The sequence below is a fragment of the Fusarium oxysporum genome, chromosome 9 (genome assembly GCF_000149955.1).
Source record: "Fusarium oxysporum f. sp. lycopersici 4287 chromosome 9, whole genome shotgun sequence".
Classification (NCBI taxonomy): Eukaryota; Fungi; Ascomycota; class Sordariomycetes; order Hypocreales; family Nectriaceae; genus Fusarium; species Fusarium oxysporum.
This window is the reverse complement of record NC_030994.1, coordinates 1,329,494-1,344,796: the sequence shown is the minus strand read 5'-3', so window position 1 is coordinate 1,344,796 and position 15,303 is coordinate 1,329,494. Positions and strand designations below refer to the sequence as shown.

The following is a 15,303-nucleotide window of genomic DNA, read 5'->3' as shown; positions in this document are numbered from 1 at the left end:
ATCGAATTCTGCCAACCCCGCAGACTGCTGGGCAAGGTTATGTGACCTCGCCTCATCACAGGCTACGCCCATCAAGTACTATCTCCAACGTATGCGAACCCCCCTCCTATGCCCCCTCACATGGCTCAAAGCCCCCAAGACAATCCTCAGGGTCTTCCCAGTTCGATCCATGGTCATCGATCCACCCCTTCAGGGTCGTCTGACGCTGGGAACAAGTATCGAAAGCTTCAACCCGCCCCCGTTCCCGCGCACCGAGCGTGGCCGAATAAGCCCGAACTGAAGACCATCCCATACGACCACAAGGAGACTGGGTCTGCCGCGGCACTGCCCAGCTCTGGGCCGACCCAGATCAGAGGATGGAGCGTAAACCAAACGCGCAAGCGAAGTGGCAAAGAAAGGGGCGAGCCTGGCCAAGATCGAGAAGACTCGCGATAGAATGGTGACGACTCTTCATCCAAGGCAGATGGGCAAGCTAAGCCTGCGCGGCCCTACAAGTCCGTCCGATTCGCCGAGCCTGCTATTGGCGTGCCACCTACTGCACAGAAACTGAACAAACGCAAGCATTCTGACACGCAACCAGACGAGGATGTTGTCGCAGTTGAGCCTTCAGCTAAGAAATCTAAGAAGAATGACGATGCTGCCGTGGTGATTGACGAGGACAGCAATTCGCTCAAACGACGACTGCGCCCTAGGAAGCCCAAGACCACCGAGGCTGAGCCCATTGCAACTAAAGCTGGGCCCGCGAAGAAGAAGCCGAGAGCGGCTCAATCGCGTAAGAGCAAGACTGTCGAGGCCACCAAGACGAAAGAGACTGCGGTGAAGAAGAAGATCAAGATCGTCAGTTCCAGCACTTCCAACAAGACGAGTGATCAAGATGTGGAGTCTGCGACCTCAAAGGGTAATTCCTCATCCGCCAAAGAGCCTCGAGTTAAGGGCGAATCTTCTGATGATGTCCAAATCATCAAGAGTCAGCGAAAAGTCATTACTATTGACAGCACTGACGAGAGTTCATAGTAGAACTCTACACCTCGAGAAGCACGGTTATGTTCAGCGACAGCTGATAATGCTCACCCGCTGTTTCTTTCATATTACTACCGCAGCTCAGCTGCTACGATACCCAACACTTATACCCCAAAAGTCGGTCTTATCATATACTGATTTAATCGTTTTCGATGAGGGCATAGTCCCTCTCTTATTCGCATCGGCGGCGTTAGGCAAGCATAGCCCCGGATATAGAGGGGCAGATAATATGCATTGCGTTCTTTTGACTTTACATGCGACATGGTTTTCGACATTTGGCTTCCCTGCTTTGCTATATGAAAGGAGTGCGAGTTGGACGCGAATCACAAATGGCTTTTGCTTGCAGTCCCTTTGAATGCAATGGAAGGGGCCGATATCCGCCTCTCAAGGAGAAGAATGAGGTGACGACAAAGGCAATCATGGTTTTCTTTTTGGAAGGGTACAGGAATACAAAAGCATCAGGGCAACGTGGTCATACCCCCTTATATATTAGCTAGGTCTGCTTACCTATGTTGGTAGAGCACAATAGAGTCAATAAGCTAAAAGCACTGTGATAATCGAGTGACTGTGTTGATGATCGCAATTGTGACATGTTCTTAAGCCCGGAATTCTAGCTGGGGTGTTTAGCTTGGAGATATAAACGAATATTCATTATTACATCAAATCTTTCCGGGCCCCTTGCATGCCATGTGTGAGTAGTCTTATTTAGTATACAGAGGTATCGTCTATCCCCAAGTCTTCCGTCCCCTTAGCTGGGGCCTTCTCTATTGACTTTCGAGATCGGACCAAATTATAATATAGTACGGGCGAATTGTTTATCCCCCTTCAATGCCCTGTCCAAGATCTTGCAAATCACTGCGATAAGTCCTTCTAGATGCATCTCGGCGATATGGCTAGTCTACTCTTTCGATTCCGAGGCACCGGGGTTTGCCGGTGTCTCCTGAGTGGTCTGCTCAGCTGTGACTTGTGCCGTGTGCCCTTGCATAGGCTGCTGAGGCACCTGCGTTACGGCATTGAATTGCTGTGTAGGATCGGCTAGGGAGCCGTCGGGCATAGGAATAAGATTGCCGTTCTGGGGAAGGCCAGTAGGAATCATGATGGGATTGTTATGGTGAGGCAGAGCCCCCATGGCAGTTGGGTCAAGACCCAAAGGCAGAGCATCCATGCCGCCCAGAATCATAGGCGCACCGCCGTTGGGGACAGTATGGTCGGTGAGTTGCGATGCCCCGAGCGAGCCTTCTGGGTGCAGAGGGTACATGAGCGCCTCCATAGTTGTGCCGTCGAAGACGACCATGTTCTGAATAGGCTGTTGGGTTTGTCCGAGAACGTTGATGACGTCCTGGGCAAGTTGACCACCGAGGATGGCGGCAACAGGAGAGATTTCGCTGACGAGGTTCTGAAGGAAGCTACGCAGAAACTCGGGGCGGAGAGTTTCACTGGGCAGGCCAAGAGCCTTGTGCTTCTGAGTGGCGATCTGCGTGAACAGCTTAAGATCATCGCGATTGCTGGGGACTCGGCCGTTCTGGATCTGCATGAATTCCCAGAGAGCGCGGAGACAAGACAGGGCGGGTGTGACACTCTTGAGTCGTCGCTTGGATTGGGTGTACTCGGCAGGAAGAACAGCAAGGTCACTGGCGAGGAACCACGTAGAGTAGAGCTCGCGCTTGGTGACAGACTCAATTGTCTTGGGACCCTCCTTTCGAGTCTGGACATCAACGATAGTGCGAGTACGAGACTCTGGGCCAATGGATGTGGGCATGTTTCCCAGGTCACGCTGGATGACATAGTCGTGTTCGATAAGATCGCTGAAGATGAAACCATAGAGTCCATGACAACCGGCAGCGTAGAAAGCCTTGCAGTTCAGGCGTGTGGCAGTGTTGATGATATTGAAAGACTCAGGGTCAAGATCAGTGGCAATGACAATATCATAGGCAGCAAAGTAGCTTGGTCCCTTGGTCTTGACACCTTCTGTATCGACGTGAACACGAACACGGGGGTTGAGCTTCTGCAGAGCGGCGCTGGCGACTTGAGCGCGGTTCTGTCCGATGACATCTTCACCACCAGGGATGAAGAATTGGGCGCCTCGATCTGCTTCGGTAACAGTAGCACTGTCTAGAAGAGTGAGAGAGCCGACACCAGCAAGGACAAGATTCTTTGCAATTTCATTGGCGAGGGCCTTGATGGTGATGAGAAGGATGTTTGCGCTTTGGATCTTTGCCTGTGCGGCCATGCCCCAGAGGCGGATCTGGCGGTCATACAAAGCGACCTCGTCTGGCGCACGTTAGAAATGATTTGTTAAGGTACGATTTGCGCGCGCAGGACTTACCAGCACTGACAGTAGCAGGGGGAGCCATGGGAAGACTGAAGCCATTTTGGCCATTCGGTAAGCCCATCCCAGGTTGCATCATGAATGAAGGGTCAGCCAGAGGCATCTGCATGGCCATCAAGGAGGGATCAGCCATGAGTGAGGGATCGGCCAACATGCTCAGCGCCTGAGGGTTCATCGGGTTGAGGAGATTCTCTGGTAGTTGGGGAATCCCATTGCCGTTGACGTTGATATTAGCGCTAGCATCGATATGAGGAATTCCCTCTTCTTGCACTGAAGGATTCGGGAGTTGTTGTGCTTGAGGCTCAGCTTGAGGCTGGCCTTGATCCTGGTTCGAGTTGTCCATCGCAGATAGACTTGGGGTGAAGTCGGAGGATAGAGTTGATGCGATGTAATCAAGCGAATGAAGTGCCGAGATTGTGGTTTATCGCAGCGCAAGGCTGAAAGGCCGTAGAGCGATATCGCAGAGGCTTGTTATGAAGGAGATGAGGCGAAGACGCGTGATAGAAAAGGCCCAGCCTGCTGGGTGAGATTCAGCTTCTCCCAGTCAACAAAAGCACTTTTCATCTACGGCGCAAGCATCCACCTGAGAGAGGACCACGGGCGGGTATGTACGTATGTCCTGTCTCGTCCCGTCTTGTCTTGTCTTGTCTTGTTTGCTTGATTGCTAAAAGGAGGCTGAAGATGCCTATCATAACTTGGTCGAATGTTGGCTTTCACGTCAAGGAGTTATGAACCTGGAAGTTAGTGAGGTGGACTAGCCCTGCAATGATTGGCTGGATGAAATTTGTTAGTGGGATCGACGTGGGTACGTTCTGTAGGTACCGCTTGGTGGGTCTCTAACGCGCTCTGGGGAATTTCAAGGCTGCTGCTGTAAGGCCATGGATGGCCCATTAGTCAGGTAACGACGATATCAGAGATGCCTAAACAATTCACAGTACACAACGCAGAGTATCCCTCTGTAAGTAGGTACCTAGGTATGCTGCAAGTGAAGTGGAGTCCACTCATATACTGTATTTTAGGTAAATATTTGGAGTTTTCTCCAATGTTAATGTAGCTCGGAGCTGTTTGCTGAATCGAAACCACCTCATTTCGTCCCGACAAGCGGGAACTAGATCGCAGGCACAAAGGGTCCCCGAATATCACGTGCAATTAACGAAACGAAATATGAGTACCTTGGGTTATACCTATCGCCCTCAACTCGCAAAGACTTACCTAAGGTAGCAGTAAACAGCAGAAATAACAGAAAGAGTGATTTTAAAATGTAACACAGCAACTATACGGTTTTGAATATATCATTACCTTCCTTATAGAGAGAACGAGGCTAACTGGGTCAAGAAGTTGGTGTTGCAGGGACATGACTTGCGTCTGGTCTACTTGATGCAAGCATATCACGTACAGGCTGCAGGGGGATGATACGAGGTAGGTATCTCCTCTTCTGTTTCTTCCCAGACTGAAAGGAAGATGCCCGTCGCCAAAAAAAAAAAAAAAAACTTTGACAGTTATGTAGTGTTCATAGGTAGGCAATATGGGGAAATATGTGACTTCTTAGGCGCATGCTTCACGCACATTTGGTACAACGAACAACCAACAATGCATACGTGACTGAACATTGAGGTTTAATAAGGACATTTAATTGTTAGCAAACCTAGAAAATAGTTTCCAAGTCACCATTTGTTTTATCGGGGTTGAGTTGTTTGCTATTTGCCCTGATAGTTGAATACAACATGATCCTCGCACAATGTTACACATAATTGGTACGAGTTCAGCCATGCTGCAACACCAGACCAAGGTTTCTTACTATAAACTGACTACGGTGCATATAAGAACCTGGCCTTTGCTCAAGTTGAGCTTCTGGACGAACGGATACAGCGCTGGGACCCAAAGTCGTGGCCTATCCCTTGATGTGGCTTTTACCGCCTTTATCCCCCATACCATTCATCATGGACGGCTCAAAAGGTCAGTCAGCCCAGCCCAGCCCTGGCTATGTCACTTCTTTACAACTGTCACCTCTCACAACAGATCTGTCCATTTTCTCCCTTAGAGGCTTTGCATATCTAACCCAATACTTGCTGCAATATCTCACCGCTACCGCCAAGTTAAGCTATCAACGAATATTCGTCTCTACTGGCGTCTTTGCTACCACGCCGTCTCTCCGCTCGCCCCCGCCAAAGAACGGCGACTTTTTACTCAGAGTCACGGCTCATGTGCCGTGGTACGCCTGACCTTTGGCTGGAAGACAACCTTGGCAGCAGCAGAAAAACTGCAAGGTAGAGAGAATAGATACAGGAAAAAAAGGCGCATGATACCTACCTGTATTGCCTACCTACCTATGTCAAGGATGAGCATGAAATAACAGGTAGGACGGCTCAGCGAAAAGCAAAGGCCAATGATGATTGACTGACATAAACCCCCCCACGGCAGAGTCATTCGCACAGTATCCAATCCCTAGCCTGTTGCTCAACCATTGTCGCCATCGAGAAGACACCACAATCAGGCTGTGATTCGGGGGTTCTTCTCACTTAACTCACGACGAGATCAACGAGTTTATTACTCCCGGAGAGCCAAGTGTACCCTTGCGCCAATACTGCTTAACTGCTGTCCCTTGGACGACAACGATTAACGGCCACTCCTCAAACCATCATCATTGCTATTTTGGTCACATTTCATCTGACAAAAGACGGGACCATCAGCGGCCGTCCCTCTTCGCTTCGCTTCAGTTCAACCCCACGTCATAACTCGCATCCACATCCACAGTCATAGTCAGAGCCATATCCATAGCCATAACCGCCCACCGACTGACTAGTGAAACCCCCCCAGTCCCGCCGTTAATTCATACATACATATACATCCAAAATGTCTGGCCGGTCGGGATCAAACTCCCACCGTCGCCATTCTCGAGAACCCCTCGACGACTTTCCACCGCTTCCCATACCGCCTCGACTGCCTTCTCTGAGAGCCCTCGCCCACGCCCAGCGAGATCGTGACCGAGACAGCCCCTCGCCGACTTCTTCCAACCGCCCTCAGTCCCGGCACTGGTCAGCCGCTTCACGCCGCGCCGACCGCATCCGGAACCTGGAGAACAGAGCCCCGGGTCCCGGCTCCGGCTCCGGCTTTGACGACTTTGAACGGCCCATGGACGACGGCTGGCCGACTTCTCGACGTACTGACCGCATGCGGGCTGCCACCGCCGCCGAGAACACCAGACCCTCCAACCTCGAAGACCTCGATCGACACCTCGAGGAAGCCAACTCACACCTGCGGGCCCTTCTCGATCTTCAGCACCACCCAAGCCTTACTCCTCCGCTCATGCCGCCCAACTTCTCTCCTCCACTCCGTCCCTCAGATCTCCCTGACTCGAATCGACGGCACAAGCGCCGGAAGCTGGATTCTGATCGTCTCGCGCCGGCCTTACGAGGCTTTCGTTATGGCAAGTATGGCCAGGTCGAGCAAGGAGATCTTAAGATGGAGATCGTCAGCTGTGATGGGGGCATGTTCTCCAATGAGTTATCATACGCCGCTGAGAATATCCTCAAAAACGATACCTCGGTGTACTGCACAAAGGGAAATAGATGCAACATAGTATTGAGACATCAGGGTGGCACCGTTTTCACTCTCCAGGAGCTGGTCATAAAGGCGCCTGCGTCGTCCAACTATTCACATCCGTATGTTGTCCCATGCATTACAGCATGATCCGGACAACATGGCTAATTCTGTAACAGCGTGAGGGAGGGAATGGTCTTTGTGGCTATGAACCAAGACGAAGTGCTCAACCGAACAGCCCGGTACCAAATTCAATATGCACAGCCAACGAATGAGCCAACGAATGATGAGGACCCGAGAGTTCTTCAGCCCATCCCAACTGAAATAATATCAGTACAGCACCATGAGAATGGCACTACGACCACGAGGTCTCGGCCAGCATACCCCTACCGCACCAACGCCGATGATTACGAACCACGGACACCACAGATGCCTGAAGAGTTCGCCTCCAACCTGCCCGACTTCCAAGTCACTACTGAGTGCAGCGACGACGAAGACGACGATTTTGACGGCCCCCGTTTCCTACGCCGTGCACCCAACCGCATCGGCTCCCTCCCATTCGAAACCCTCGACTCTGACTCCGATGAAGGCGGTAACCCCTTTGATCCCGAATACCTCGACGACCACCATCCCTCCCACTGGCGCCTCTACAGTAGTGCTGCCAATACTAGCGGCTCAGGGTTTGATCCTCCATATTCGCGCCGCCGCGAAAGAGAGAGGGAACGAGAAAGAGAGCGGGAGCGGGAGCGGGACCGCGATCACGATCGCTCCAACCGATCTTTCTCCCTAACAGAAGCTTGGGAAGCTCACGCCTCTGCTACGCAAGACGCCGTTCGAGCCGTCGGTGGTGGTCAACTGCTCTCTCCACATGCCCGTTTCAACATAGAGAAGAAGAAGAGCAAATGCACAATTCGCTTCGACCCCCCCATATCAGGCCGATTTATACTCCTCAAGATGTGGAGCTCCCATCACGATCCCACGAGTAATATTGATATACAGTCTGTCTTGGCTCGAGGTTTTGCAGGACCTCGCTACTTTCCTTCGGTTGAGTTGCGCTGAGATGGTTTGTAAAATATGCATAGACGGAGATGCAATGTATCAAGGTCTTGGGCTTTCAGTTTTAAGGAATGATGGCAATATACCCGTTAGAAGATGCTGGCTGATCATTATGTGCTGGGAGCTTTTTGCTTGTTTGGCCTGTCTACTGACTTGAAAGTCTTCACGGCTCCATAGTCACAAGAATTATCATATTGAAAGAACAAGGAAAGCATACTCGAATAAACCCTCTACCATCTACTGGTGTAAAGATACTTGCAGCCTGCACCGACCATACGCCCAACCGAACTATAATAATGATAACAACAAACCAAACCCCTGACCTCGAGACGTCCACACAAAACCGTCACCGGTTTTTCTTCTCAGTTGTTCAAGGCTGGCCATTATACCTGGCTAGTTCGGCGACCATTGGGGCCAGTAGGTGCATGATCCGCCCAGTCCTTTGGCGTGTCCAGGACCGCAGCCAGCAAAGTGACGAAGATGCCGAGCAGCCTGGGGATATGGTCAGTAATTGCGTAGATGTCCCTACACTGCCATAATCACACTTACAGGTTGATGTGTGCCATAATCACTGCTGCCTTGCCTAGGGGCCAGTCAAGCGTGAAGGGGAAGTCAAAGTTGTAAGTATGGGCCCAGGTGAGGTAGAAGATGACCAAGAATACGAAGGTCGCCACGCCTATAACCCGGAAAACGTAGCGAGCAACGCGGTGATTGAAGTGTCGAATCTTGGTAAAGAGGAAAAGAAGGGCGATGGAGGCAATGACCCATGTGATACCAGCGACAACAGCGAGGAGCAGGTATGGTCGTACTGAGTCCTTCATGAATTTGCCTGGCTCGAAGCTGGTGACATCGGTATAAAAAACATCGGGGGAGCCAGCTGTGGAAAGGTAATCTTCGTCATAGACTCCCTGTACGAGCAGCGCTTTGATATATCCCCATTGTTTGTCCCAGTACAGGCCAGCAGTGGCCGCGTTGAGGATAAGTGTAAAGAAATTGGTAATGGTGAAGAGGAATAGGAAAGCCTGAAGGATGGTGCCGCCTGCGCGGCCAGCACCCTTAGGTTGATTCATCATTGCAAAGAGGAACAGAAAAAAGCCTGATAGGCGATGGAGTGTAGTGGTATCGGACAATGGCAGGTGTTGATAAATGCTTTGGATACCAAGAAAGAAATAACGAAGATGATGATGAGAAGAAGAAAGGCTCGGAAGGGGTTGAGTAAATGTGGTTTTATTCATCCTTCGATGCCCGGGCACCTTCCTTCATCTGACATGAACAGGACGTTGATGGAGGCAGTTACAAATGACTTCACGGGGGGACAGAAGTTGACACTTCTGGATTGTTATCTGCAACTTCCCCAATATCCGAGATACCTGAGATAGCATCAGATACCCAAGGGAGGCACCCCCTAAGGCTGAGTTGCTCTCAACATTCTGGTTGTTGCATTCTGTTTTGCGGTGCTGAAGTTTCTCCAATGCCTGGGACCTTTATTTCTCCCGACCAAGCAAGGAATTCGCCCCAGGCAGTGCTTCTCGATTCTTTTGGAGTTGAGATAGCCTGCTTTCTTGCTGTCTTCGACCACCTCACTAGAGAACCTGCCTGCAAAGCTTGGGTTCAGGACATTGGAGGCAATCGCGATGAAGGTATGCGAGAAGCAACTTTACCTTATAGGTAAGCAACAAAGCCTTTTGAAGGCAGTCGTATACCAAACTGAGCACCTGGGTACCTACGGCAGGTAGTTCCATTCACGTGTGAAAGGACTTATAAGTTCAACACTATGCAAATGCGACTCAGTGGGAGATACTTAGGTTAGTAGGTAGTCAAGTGGAAGCATCCATCTCAACTAGGTAGGTGCCTAGTACCTAGGCTTAAATACTTGCAAGGGAAAAAAAAACCTATCTACCTTAGGTAGTGGACAAGTAAGGAAAGTTCCAAGTGAGTATAAGTCCATTTTTGCCTTGTAGGCTGAGACCTTGTGGGCACAAGTCCAACGAACCACCTCCGGGTTGTTGCTTCGTTTGAATCGGCTACTAGGTACCTTACCTAAGGTATAGAGCGTTCGCCAGCCTAAGGTACTATACCTACTAATGACCAAGACAAATGAAACAAGAGATTGGTGTTTCCGCAAACGAGGGCAATGACGAAGATGGTGGAACCGCACAACTAATAAGAGTAGGGCTGATTGAAGCTGTTCAAGCAGGGTCAGTAGGCAGGATTGTGACGATAGTCTGTATGAACGGCATGCGGGGCTCTCATTTGTCAAAATGATCCAGCTGAAAGAGCTGGAATTTGTGTGGTAGATAGTCGCCAATACCGTTCATCCTAAAGCGGCCGAAAGACCAAGGGTTGTAACTAAGATTCTGGAGACTTTACTCCAGCGCCCTAGGCCTAGACTGTGTCTTCAAACTCCACAATGATCAACCATTCACAACTTTGAGATGACGGAGGCAACTTGACGCCATAGTTTACCGTCCATGTCGCCCTGCCTACAGAGGTACTGCACCTGGATGTAACCAGGTCAGAGGTACAAACAAAAGTCTAGAATTGTTACCACGCTCTAAGCAAGCAAATATGGTAACTTTTGAACAATAATGTAAAAGAATGTCCAGTACAACAATCAGAGAGCATACTGTGCATCCAAGTTTCCACCATACTGAAAGTGGCACACGACAGTCGTTGCCATGAAAGCCATCAATGATCTTGCAAAATCGAAGGGAGATCTCTTCCGGGGTTGCTTGATCTTGTGCAGCCACAAGGCGCTATAGATCGTGGCAATCAAGTTCATCAACGTGCCGGCGCGAAAGTTTGTTCCTGTTCTAGGATGAGGTTAAGGAACCAGATGGAGAAGGGAACGGCCTGGACTCGCCAAGAAGTGGTCTGAGTTTGGCCGGGCTTGTGGGTTGAAGGGTGAAAATGCGTGGAAAAGCTTGAGATGGCCCTACGAACCTAGATTAAGGTAGAAACTTTGCTTTTGCATTTCTGCAGGTTCCCGTCTAGGACAGCCTAGAACTACAGGCAGGGCGAGACAAGGCAAGACAAAGACGTGCGGGGACGTTGGAGCCGTTCGGGAAGGGCTCCTTTATGCAGTAGTGCTATGCAGGTGATAGTGATACTGCATGATTTATATGGGTAAGGTTGGTTGCATTGATCCTTCAGTTGCCTTATCCTGTGACCATGATTATGGACTCAGTTTCAGGGACTCGACTCGATAACGAGGGATTTTCACCAAAGGCCAATATTGAGTCAAGGTCCCTTGATCAATCATTGTCATGAATATGTCATTCATGACTCTACTAACAATGGAACGTACTACCTACCTAAGTATGTTGGTGAGATCAGACCCCTAAGGGAGAAAGAAAACTTCAGACCTTGACAATAGATGCCAAAATAAACTTATCAAAGAGCCCCCTAAAGTTATGATACTATACCTAAGTATTTTTCTCATTTGGGATCGAGGTCCTAAGTTTTATTGCCTTCCTTGGCAGACCAACCTCCAGCTACGTCAAGCCCACAATGATAAAGTGCCTCTGGAGACTGTGGCGTGTCTCTACATTCCACAGCGTTCAGGGATCAACGCTAGGGCGTTACCAAGCTCGGCTGGCTTGCTCGCCAACTGTTGGTAGTGAGACACTACGAGACGACATTTTGCAGTGTTTATTCCGGAAAGGGTTTCACAGACAATTGGAACGTCTTTCTCAGAAATGCAGATATTGTCATCTTTTATAGATGGACCTGATAGTCCTTCGGAGCTGTGTCAACCTGGGGCTGCAGAATTACCCCATTGGTACAAGTTTGTTGGCCACTAAAGGACCCCTCAGATACCTCAACCACTTAACTCTGTCCAAACAAATCCACCATCAGAGCATATCCAAGTTGCCCAACCATACCCGTTTATCCGCGGAGTGGAGGAGGTGTAGGGTCTGGTTCTTGGGTGTTACTGCACAGTCGGCTCCTCCTCAGCCGAACCCGGCCACGCGCAACAAACTGTGGTGTCAAGGTTAATATCTATGGCCTCCTCGCCCGCCATAAACCACCGTTCACCCATCGCTAACTCTCTTCTTTCCACCACAAGCTATCCCACCGCTCTCGACACAATCGATTTGGAGCAGCTCTCCACCTAATATATATCAATACGATCGCCGCTACTAGCGTTCTTCTAGTGCTTGTCAAACTGGGTTCCTTTCTCTGGACCCCTGTTCCATCAAATCTCCCAAACCCCTTGGAACCGAAACATTAGCGATTATGCAGCCTCTGGATCCCCAGGGGCTCGTTGAGGATCGAGCTGCCGAGGAGGAGCATGGACAGTTTCCCATCGAATATCATTCGCGTCTAACGGGGCCGAGCTCCCAAGCGTCGTATGGCTCCAGTGTTCGCGCCTCGACCGCCCGGAGGCGAGCTGCTGTGACAAACAAACCCAGAAACAATAATCTATCAGAAACCACTTCCCTCCGCCTTTCCCCCGCGGCCCTCAAGACACCCAGCGCTGCTCAGTCGACTCCCCGTTCAAGTCCTCCTCTGGCTCCTCTCTCAGTGACACCTCCTACGACAGCTCATCACCCTCCCAGCTCTTCTGTTCGAACCCGCGATCCCGGTCTTCATGTAGAACCTACTTCTCCTAAACTTCAGTCACCTCTGCGTCACTCCATCAACTCGGCCGACAACAACTTGGACGTTGAATCGCAGTTCTACAAGATCTCCAGCAGTCAGCCTAGGCCGCTTTCCGTCGACATGTCGTTCACCGGCGACAAGAGGCCTGCTGCCTCCAAAACTCGGTCAAGTTTGCCTGCTGTTGTAGAGGAAGCTCCTCGAAACGGCTTCTCAACTTGGTTCAATCGATCTAATGCACCTTCGCCTTTATCCACAACCGCTGCAGAACCCCGACGACGCAGTACATCCTCGGCCAAGCCATCCACACCAACTTCTTCTCGATTCAACTTTTTCGGCTCCCTTACTGCTTCACCTACTGCATGTCCCTCGGAAGAACAAAATGAGGCCCTCATGAATCTCGACATTGAAAAGGGTCTTTTCCCCAACGGCCTTCCTGTTGAAGGCACAGCTTTCTCGCCATCCGCCTTCAAGAATCTGCAGATGAACGCCACTGGTCTGCTGAGCAAGTTCCAGGCTGCTTATGAGCAACGCACAACAGAATTTAGGGAGCTCCAGGCTGAGCGGGATATTCAAAATTTCAACAAAAGTGAAGCTGAAATCAGGGTCCAACAGCTCAAGAAGCAGCTGGAGGAGCAGGCTATCCTGATGGCAGAGCGAGATGCTATGATCGAGTACTTGCTCAACCGCTTGGCAAATGAAAAGGACCGCGCAGATGAGGCGACTAATGGCGAGAAAGAGAATATTACCTCAGCAGCTTCGATCGTATCAGAAGATCTGGGCGTCGATGAGGATCGACTAAAACGCTGGCGAAAGAGTACTTCGACCTCATCTGATGATGAGAGCGTAGATGAGGCCAGTGTCTTCTCGCGATCCCGCAGCCCAACAATCTGTACCAACATATCTGAGATCAGTCCTGTTACTCAACCTAAGCCCGTCACACTGGAGCCTCCTCGTGCCACTGGTAATGCTGCCGCACGAAACACCAACAACACTCAAATGGGTGCGTTTCAAAAACTTATCCGGGGCATGTCGAGCGAGAAGCCTAAGCCTGCGCCTGCGACATGCCTCAACTGCCAAGGGCAAACCGCCAGTATGGCTTGGGATACTGTCAGTCTTCTCAAGGACGAGAACAAGGGGTTGAAGGTCAGAGTGGAAGAATTGGAAACAGCAGTGGAAGGCGCCCTCGATGCTGTCAATGGTCTCGGCTTATGAGACAGTCTTGAGCTGCGACCCGAATCATGATGACCTAACGCGAGACCCTCGATGGGTACTTGGCAGCTGCATTGTCACTGGGAAAACGGCGTTATGATTACAAGGCATCTTCTTCTGTGGCCTCGGATGGCCGTTCTTTATTCTTTTATTGGAGTTGTGGGCTATAGCCGAAATGGATATACGGCGGCGTTTCTGGACATTTGATACCATTCTGCATAGGGTCTGAGGACCAATTTTACCTTCGTTAGCATAGAGACAGGATAGTCTTGTGAGATACCTTTTTACCTTGGCTTGAACCACCAAATTGAATCAATTTGATATTTTGATCAATTATTTCCTGAGCGTTGTCCTTGAACCGGGTCTACTTGTCTTGAAAGTCGGCTCGTTGCATAGACATTCACAGACTGGTCAAGACTCGAGATGTTTATGGACCTTGCATGCTCATTCCGCTTTGCTCATTGAGGAACAAAGCACACCTCCGTAAGCTTCATAAGTAACTGAGCGATCGACCCGATAATTGGTAGGGTGAGCATAGATACCAGTAGTCTTCACACCATCCACACTGATAACTATCGCAGTTGACGAAGAAAAGGAAGCCCTAGCATTCGAGTGATAATCGTAGGACAAAGTGTCACCAACAAGGAATGTTACCTATCCAGTTCAAAAGTTCTTCACGCCACCGATGTATTGGCTTTCCGGTTTGTTCCAATACCACAGCAAGTTCATGATGATGTCAGAAAGGCAGGTCCTCCTGTTTCTTGTTTTGATATTTCTTTTGATTGATGGTTCCATAATCTGATCAAAAACCGTCCTCGCCGCGGGAGGTATATGTACAAAACTTCTCACCTCTGGATAGTTGCATTCCAGCTAAATCTGCTCCCTCAATCGTCGTATCCATGCACTCTAGTGGTGCTCCTCTCCATGCGCCTCACCGTGGTGGTGCTCGTCCTCGAGGAAGAAGTATTCGTATCCGCAGTAAGCGGTGAAAGCGACTGTCGCGATGCCGAGACCGGGGAAACCGCTCTTGAGACGGTTCCAGCGGGTATAGGGACCCTGGTATCGCCAGGCCTCGCTGCGAAGGAGGGTCAGTACATTGGCTCTATTTGGTTCAGACGTGGCAGCAAGGGACTACGGACTTTCGCTCCCAGGGGTCGTATCGAGGCTGGCCGGTTGATGCTTGGAACGCCCGCATGTTGAAGCCGGTGATGTTGGGCTTGGGACCGCCCGCGGCGGCTCGTAGCACTCTACATGGCGAACATATTAGCAAACCGAGTTCATTCGCTACAACTGGTTGCGCCAATTGAGTTAATAGCAGTCGTGTGAGTGCGCGCCGTACCTCGTGGCAAGCATCGTGGGCTGAAGGAGAGATTCTGGTGGTGGTTGGATCTGACGACAAATGAAATGGGCGAATGGAGAGCGAGCCAATTCGACCTTAGTGATTGATGCTGGCTCTCTTCCCCCCCGTCACTGTAGGTTAGGTTAAACTGGACTGGGCTGGCACGTAAAGCACGGATCGGATCAAAGTTGACTGGTTCCTCCGA

General features: G+C 50.4%; 6 protein-coding genes across 13 annotated transcripts; 3 read left to right on the top strand and 3 right to left on the bottom strand.

Annotated features, from left to right (window-relative positions):
- Positions 1 to 9: 9 nt before the first annotated feature.
- On the top strand, positions 10 to 1,569 carry FOXG_09331 (uncharacterized protein). The gene has a single exon (XM_018388446.1). It carries the CDS (start codon positions 875 to 877, stop codon positions 1,373 to 1,375), a length of 501 nt encoding a protein of 166 aa, XP_018246511.1. The 5' UTR covers positions 10 to 874; the 3' UTR covers positions 1,376 to 1,569.
- FOXG_09330 (ubiquitin-like 1-activating enzyme E1 A) lies at positions 1,569 to 4,104 on the bottom strand. The gene is made up of 2 exons (XM_018388445.1): positions 3,347 to 4,104; positions 1,569 to 3,291 (listed from the first exon to the last, which is right to left on the bottom strand). The coding sequence occupies exons 1-2, from the start codon at positions 3,690 to 3,692 to the stop codon at positions 1,919 to 1,921; spliced, it is 1,719 nt and encodes a 572-aa protein (XP_018246510.1). The 5' UTR covers positions 3,693 to 4,104; the 3' UTR covers positions 1,569 to 1,918.
- Positions 4,105 to 5,109: 1,005 nt separating this feature from the next.
- On the top strand, positions 5,110 to 8,503 carry FOXG_09329 (uncharacterized protein). 7 transcript variants are annotated; one of them, XM_018388442.1, is made up of 4 exons: positions 5,110 to 5,305; positions 5,369 to 6,108; positions 6,167 to 7,011; positions 7,069 to 8,503. In XM_018388442.1, exons 3-4 carry the CDS (start codon positions 6,203 to 6,205, stop codon positions 7,946 to 7,948), a joined length of 1,689 nt encoding a protein of 562 aa, XP_018246507.1. In that variant the 5' UTR covers positions 5,110 to 5,305; positions 5,369 to 6,108; positions 6,167 to 6,202; the 3' UTR covers positions 7,949 to 8,503. The 7 variants fall into 7 exon arrangements, with proteins under 7 accessions (XP_018246507.1, XP_018246509.1, XP_018246505.1 ...); XM_018388444.1 differs by having other exon boundaries at positions 5,110 to 5,661; positions 5,785 to 6,108; XM_018388440.1 differs by having other exon boundaries at positions 5,369 to 7,011.
- On the bottom strand, positions 8,304 to 9,015 carry FOXG_09328 (uncharacterized protein; the record flags this gene model as incomplete). The annotated part of the gene is made up of 2 exons (XM_018388437.1): positions 8,304 to 8,437; positions 8,495 to 9,015. 2 exons carry the CDS (start codon positions 9,013 to 9,015, stop codon positions 8,329 to 8,331), a joined length of 630 nt encoding a protein of 209 aa, XP_018246502.1. The 3' UTR covers positions 8,304 to 8,328.
- Positions 9,016 to 11,632: 2,617 nt separating this feature from the next.
- Positions 11,633 to 14,092, top strand: FOXG_09327 (uncharacterized protein). Its single transcript, XM_018388436.1, has one exon. It carries the CDS (start codon positions 12,185 to 12,187, stop codon positions 13,760 to 13,762), a length of 1,578 nt encoding a protein of 525 aa, XP_018246501.1. The 5' UTR covers positions 11,633 to 12,184; the 3' UTR covers positions 13,763 to 14,092.
- A 97-nt stretch (positions 14,093 to 14,189) lies between these two features.
- FOXG_09326 (uncharacterized protein) lies at positions 14,190 to 15,228 on the bottom strand. 2 transcript variants are annotated; one of them, XM_018388434.1, is made up of 3 exons: positions 15,099 to 15,228; positions 14,899 to 15,006; positions 14,190 to 14,834 (listed from the first exon to the last, which is right to left on the bottom strand). In XM_018388434.1, exons 1-3 carry the CDS (start codon positions 15,110 to 15,112, stop codon positions 14,666 to 14,668), a joined length of 291 nt encoding a protein of 96 aa, XP_018246499.1. In that variant the 5' UTR covers positions 15,113 to 15,228; the 3' UTR covers positions 14,190 to 14,665. The 2 variants fall into 2 exon arrangements, with proteins under 2 accessions (XP_018246499.1, XP_018246500.1); XM_018388435.1 differs by having other exon boundaries at positions 14,899 to 15,222.
- Between the last annotated feature and the right edge of the window lie 75 nt (positions 15,229 to 15,303).

What these genes read in the sequence shown, in the direction of transcription:
- FOXG_09331 (XM_018388446.1), top strand. Translation starts at nt 875, where the DNA reads ATGTGGAGTCTGCGACCTCAAAGGGTAATTCCTCATCCGCCAAAGAGC.
- FOXG_09330 (XM_018388445.1), bottom strand. Translation starts at nt 3,692, where the DNA reads ATGGACAACTCGAACCAGGATCAAGGCCAGCCTCAAGCTGAGCCTCAA. An exon ending in CCCTGCTACTGTCAGTGCTG is followed by an intron (nt 3,292 to 3,346) that starts GTAAGTCCTGCG and finishes AACGTGCGCCAG; the next exon opens with ACGAGGTCGCTTTGTATGAC.
- FOXG_09329 (XM_018388442.1), top strand. Translation starts at nt 6,203, where the DNA reads ATGTCTGGCCGGTCGGGATCAAACTCCCACCGTCGCCATTCTCGAGAA. An exon ending in TCGTCCAACTATTCACATCC is followed by an intron (nt 7,012 to 7,068) that starts GTATGTTGTCCC and finishes ATTCTGTAACAG; the next exon opens with CGTGAGGGAGGGAATGGTCT.
- FOXG_09327 (XM_018388436.1), top strand. Translation starts at nt 12,185, where the DNA reads ATGCAGCCTCTGGATCCCCAGGGGCTCGTTGAGGATCGAGCTGCCGAG.
- FOXG_09326 (XM_018388434.1), bottom strand. An exon ending in TACGACCCCTGGGAGCGAAA is followed by an intron (nt 14,835 to 14,898) that starts GTCCGTAGTCCC and finishes CCTCCTTCGCAG; the next exon opens with CGAGGCCTGGCGATACCAGG.